Raw genomic sequence first — 5,835 nt, 5'->3', positions numbered from 1 at the left:
AAAGCGTACGGATCGGATTAACGAGTAAATTTCTTCTTTGGAAAGTTGGAGACACGACGTACGTATAGGGTTAAGTGGTGGCACAGAGTCCCCCCACGTCGTATGGATAGGATAGTAAAACACGACGTACAAATAGGGTTAACTAATATCGAAGAACCTCAACCGCATAGAGCGAGAATTGATGTTATGTGTACAGGAAGAGTGTCTTAGTTTAGTTTAGTAAAGAGTTTTACGGCACTTGCAACACAATAAGGTCATATAAGTGCCGAAGATTAGAGCTGTTACAAGAGAGTAACAATAAACATTTTAAAAAAGGAGGAGGAGAGATAAGGACGATAGATGTTTAAGAGGAAAGAAGGAGCAAACCACACCAGAGCACCCGCCAACCACCCACATGAAGAGTGTCTAATATCATCCTATAAGGAAATTTTCTTTTTTTTTAAAGTTGGTCTAGACTTACCTATTTTCAAATGCTGATTGGCTTTTTCTTTCTGATCTGATCTTACTAGGTTAAATTTCATCCTCTAAAGTAGCACAGTTAAGAACTAATATTTATCCATTTTCCACTTTGGAGACGAGCGGACATATAATTTTATACTAATCCTAAATTTGTAGAGGGGGAGGGATGGGGTGGGGAGTTGGGATGCTCAAATTGCAATATTTTAAATCTGACCTATCTCGGTATGTGCTCAAGAAATATTTTTGTCTAAATTCAAATTGTTCTGAATATTTAAAAAAATATATAAATAAATAAAAATAAAGAAAGAAAAGATATATTACAACTCATGTGCAGTTGTTAAAAGAATGAGATACAGTTTAATTATGTACTCTCTCTCTCTTCTTTTTTTGTAGTAGTAAGCGTTTTACGGCGCTCGCAACTGGATGACAAGGCCACATGAACGCGCGAGACACCTGACAAAAATGCTTCCTGGGTTTAATACATCTGAACAGCTTGTCGAGACTGTTCTACTTTTTTGGGGGGTCGTTCTCACTTTATTAATCACTTAAAGCTTCTATTATCTGTATGCATAATATCATTTTGAAAACAAATTTATTCGAAATGTATTGTACGTCCAAAAGCATCGGGATGCCATCCTGGTCCCTTTTCTAGTATAAGCGATAACTGCGTAACTAAATGAACAGAGAATGTTATAGATTAGTATGAATAACCCAAGGGATTATCGTTGCTTTTGCTCATGGGGGGGGGTTGCACATATATGTATCGTCAGATGTTCACAGTGGTTTAGACAACGATTGATTCTTAAAGTGAAAATACAAATGTAGAGGCGATCACTGATCAGAGTACTTCAATGAAACAGTGAGGGGAACGTGAGAGCAGATGTATCTGAAGTCAAAATATAATTGTTGCTTCTCCTCTCCTCAAGATTGAAGGGTATGATGCATTGCAAGACAACGAGTAGTACAGTAAAACCTTGGTATAATGTACTCAGCTGAAAACTTACTCTCGACTGTAACATAGTATACCATTCGTTTTCTGAAGTCTGGAGTCACAGTTATTATAATTTTAACTCTTTAAAAGCCATGTCTAAAACATACCTGACCTGTGTAAATCATTCTTTTCGTTCATTACATTCACTTTTTAAGGGATTTAAGTAATGTAAAGTTTATTTATATTGGACATAATACGTAAAGAATATGGCTGAAAAGCAGGCCTGCCAACCCTCTCAATTTGTCGGGAACTTCCGGAATCAGATGTGCTGCTCCCGACTTCCTGATAACAGTCTTGATTTCCCGATTTTGGAGCCGCGCTATATTATAATATTATTACAATTATTTGCACGAAAATGACGAATGAAATTGTCGATACCGGAACTTGTGTGTTACCTAAAATATCCAGATTAGCCGCGCGTCCTTTACTGTTTGGTGGTTCAGCTACATATAATGCTCAAGTAAACCTTGCACACTACGTTTATTTGATCCCGACTCGATGTTGCCTCGTTGGCCATAAACACATATATTAAATGAATATGAATAAGTTAAGTGTGACAGGAATATGACCTGGCACACAGCGCGCCACGATGACTTTCCCTATTTTGCATTTTCCAAAGTTGTCAGACCTGCAGAAAGCAATTGTTTTTACCAAATATTATGGTGAAAATTTTGAAAATTAGCAGACTATTGGTCAATTTTCATTCTCTTTTTTTTTTTTTCAGAAATGTACATGTTGTGGGGAGGCGACCCAAAACTGCACGCTCATGCCCAAGCTGACAGCTGGCCTAAGATACTTAATTTTCTAAACAGAAATTTGACTCAGCCAAGGTGAAAGCAAGGCAATGCATGTCAAAAGTAAGGTGGATTTTAGAACAAATACGATGGAATATTCAGCAGCATTACTCAGTACATCTGTTGACTGTTAAGTCATTGTAAGCCTGTCATTGGCTGTTGGCTTTTCTGGATGGTTTTGATCCTGGTGTCATGTAAAACATGCATGTCCTAAACAGAGTTTGAACTGCTGATTGATTTATTTTAAATGTATTGTGCCTCCATAGACACAGCTGAGATAATTTAGGAGAGGAGGAGGGCTATTTAGATCTTGCCTGTCAGGGCGAACCTGAACTGGCTCCAAATTTCAAAGAAAATTTAGTGTGTGAAAAGAAAAAGTTGAAAAAAAATACACTCGTACACCATGGAGAGGTTTAGTAGACGTTACTGTTGTTTTTGACAGGATGTTATAACTACAAACGTCCTGTCTGAGAGGCCTGCAGAGGATTCGTTAGAGGGACAAGACTGTCCCCTTGGTTTTATGCACCCCGCATAATTTAGCAAAATTTGATCATTTTTTGCATTTTTCTAATTATTTTTCTTTATCATTCTTTGTTAAAATCAACTGAATTGCATAATTTCACATTTTTTAGCTCAGTTTGCATAATTTCAGAATTTTTCTTGCATAAAACGACGGGGACAGATAAGATGAGACGCTGAAGTTTTTGAGGGGATAAAAGCCTCTTGTATTTTCTGAACCTGGAAAAAATCCAACTTGGATGAGAGAGACTTGGTCTAAATTTGTAGCAAAAATAACGGCTCCAACAAGTTATTTTCTACTCTGAATTGGTATGTGGAAGGCAGATATTATTGCCCCCACAAATCAATTTTTAAAAAAATATATATGTAAGGTTATAGAGACCCTCTGAAGACTACTTTGAAAGATTGCCGCTTTGATGTAGATGTTTGGGAAATCCTCGGTCTTAACCGATCACAAAGGCGTTAAGTATATCATGTTGAATTGTTTTTGAGAAAAACAAAGTTTGTAAAGTAAAGAAGAGGTTGCCAGAGAAGCAAGAAAATCAAGACAGTTATACTTAAACCCTGACATTGACACTGACCCAATGGACTACAAGTGCTCATTTTTGGGGAAAATTTTCTGTCCCTGTCGTTTTATGCAAAAAAAATTATGAAATTATGCAAACTGAGCCCAAAAATGTGAAATTATACGATTCTGTTAATTTTAGCAAAGAATGATAAAGGAAAATGATCAGAAATTATGCAAAAAATGATCAAATTTTGCTAAATTATGCGAGGTGCATAAAACCACAGGGGCAAAATTTTGTTCAAAAAGAATAAAGTTTGAAGGTCACAAGCAAAGCCATAAGAGGGTTTAACCAACTAACCATGTGTTCAGGTAGATAAGAAAAGGGAAAGGATCTGCTGTCTGTTATGGGTTGTTACATTTGTGATCATTATTATAAGTTGTTTATTATTATTTCGTTTACATTACTCTCTTTACCATGCAAGACCTTTAACTTCTCTTTCTCCTTGGATGTTTAAAGGTCATCATCAGGTCATGTTGGATCCTACAGTAGTCTCCACCTAAAAATAGTGCTCGGGAGGGCTCCTAAGTGTCCATTTACATACACTGAGCGTGTATTTATGTGAACCTGTGCAGAGGGGAAAAGAGACATAGCATTCTCATTTCTTTATATTCTAGAGAACTACTGACCTCCCTTATGGGATGGAGGGTTGCTTTCGCTGATAACGAGATGAAATGTGACTGTTTTATAAAGGATTCCCTGATTGCGTGTTAATGATTACAAAAGACGTTGATTGAGGGGTGGAAAAAAAGCGAAAAGACCAACCTGCCCTACTGATGTACACTAACATGTCGGGGAAACTGTTGGTGTTACTGTTAGTGGTAGTCATAGGGGGAAGAGTGCTCAGCCACAGGGCTTTCCAAGCGACACATTTTGAGTGACCAATCAAAAGACATTTCAGTTACTCCCACTCCCAATTCGAGACCTATGTGTCCGTAGACAATTGGATGTGCAAATGGTCTCCATCACTCTCTTTGTACTGCCTGAGGAGCATTCTCGCCAAATATCCAGTTGTCTAGACTTGTCTTGTACAGGCTGTGTAGGTTGTAGCAAAAATTTCACTTTGTTAAGCTTTACCTATCATTGTGTTTCACGTATCGAAGCGTGCAATTTAGAGGAAGTGACCTTGCATTTGTACATTTACGTTTTATAGTTAAAAGCCTGTCATATGACGAAAGCATGTGTTTGAGCGGAGCGTCGCTTTGTACGGTGTGCGTTTAGATGGAGACTACTGTATCATTATACCATGAATACACATGTGCCATTTTGAATTTGTTCTTACAATAATATGAAAAAGAATTTGTGGTGCTTTAATGTACTTTAATTTATGTGTATAATTTTTAATTTATACTTGTGTAACTAAATCTTTTGCAAATGGCATTGTAACCAAAGTATTCACATCATCATCATCATCATCATCATCATCCAGTGCCAGATCTGCGACAGACATCGGCGATCATGGTTCCCCATTCATACCTTTGCTCGGATGCTCTTAAAAAAGAGCTACGTTTTCCTGATCTTTCCCGTTTACCCAATAGTTTAGGTTCCCTAAGTAGGTTGCTATGGACAGTATTCTCACTGGGATAAAAAGTAATCTTTTCTGGTGTGTGTGGGCTAGTGAAAACACAAATTCTATTGCATTCACATGCATTGTTGTAAGTTAATACTAAGCTAAAGGAAACATAAGATTTGCGGCGTGTTAAAATGAAACAAATATTACTTCAGTAGACTTGTTACTCTCATATATTATTCTTTTTAATTCTAACAAAAATGACTTTCTGTGCTGATTGGTTAATTTGATTGGAGTGTTAAACAATTTCGTGAAATGAATTTTTGCAAATCAAGGAATGTACGTAGGAAGATGTATTAAAATGTGCTGTGCAGTAGACTGAGGGAAAAGTAAATATTTACTGTATGAAAATTAAAATGGTCAATGAAGACGGGTGTAAAATTTGTTTAATTCTACAGTCTCAACCGTTGTCTTTTGCTGTCTACAATGAAGACATGTGTCAGATGATTATATATATATATTTGTATCTTAGTAATCATCTATGATTTATTATTTTGTGTGCTCAATATTTGGATTAAGATGCTTTACTTTGCCATGATGATAGAATATTTTCTGTGAAATTCACTGATGTCGTGTTGGTCATCACTGTCATCATGTTGTGCCTTATCGGTCCCGGATTAACACTGCTAGCTCTGTATTTGAACATAGCTTTGATTAAATAAATGGAAACTGCTTTTGACTTTCTAGTCTAGTTTTTTGTGTTCCAGCATTTTTTTCCAATATGTGAAGTGTTGAGCCAAGGCGATGGTTTCTTCTCTCTGTCTCCCCTCTTGTCACAATCAAAATTCTACAACCTTCGCTATCTTCTCATGCAAAGGCACAACAGTTGTCTTGTGGAATACTTTTGCTAGGTGGGTGATCCTTATTGACAGTTGAGCTCAACATGATACAAACTTGCTCTAATGGTCACATGCTGGAGAATCATCACCTGTGCAA

General features: G+C 36.9%; 1 protein-coding gene across 5 annotated transcripts in view; it reads left to right on the top strand.

Annotated features, from left to right (window-relative positions):
• The window catches only part of LOC101855266 (acyl-coenzyme A amino acid N-acyltransferase 2), a 27,193-nt gene extending 24,572 nt beyond the window's left edge, over nucleotides 1–2,621 (top strand). For all 5 annotated transcript variants that reach the window (XM_005100810.3, XM_013083906.2, XM_005100808.3 and 2 more), the window contains one exon: nucleotides 2,175–2,621. In XM_005100810.3, coding sequence (XP_005100867.1) covers nucleotides 2,175–2,284 — 110 coding nt within the window. In that variant the 3' untranslated portion in view covers nucleotides 2,285–2,621. The remainder of the gene's footprint in view (nucleotides 1–2,174) is intronic.
• The last annotated feature ends 3,214 nt before the right edge of the window (nucleotides 2,622–5,835 follow it).

This window comes from Aplysia californica, unplaced genomic scaffold, assembly GCF_000002075.1.
Source record: "Aplysia californica isolate F4 #8 unplaced genomic scaffold, AplCal3.0 scaffold00261, whole genome shotgun sequence".
NCBI classification, from domain to species: domain Eukaryota; kingdom Metazoa; phylum Mollusca; class Gastropoda; order Aplysiida; family Aplysiidae; genus Aplysia; species Aplysia californica.
Note: the sequence above shows the minus strand (reverse complement) of the source record. Positions and strands in the feature narration are given on the sequence as shown.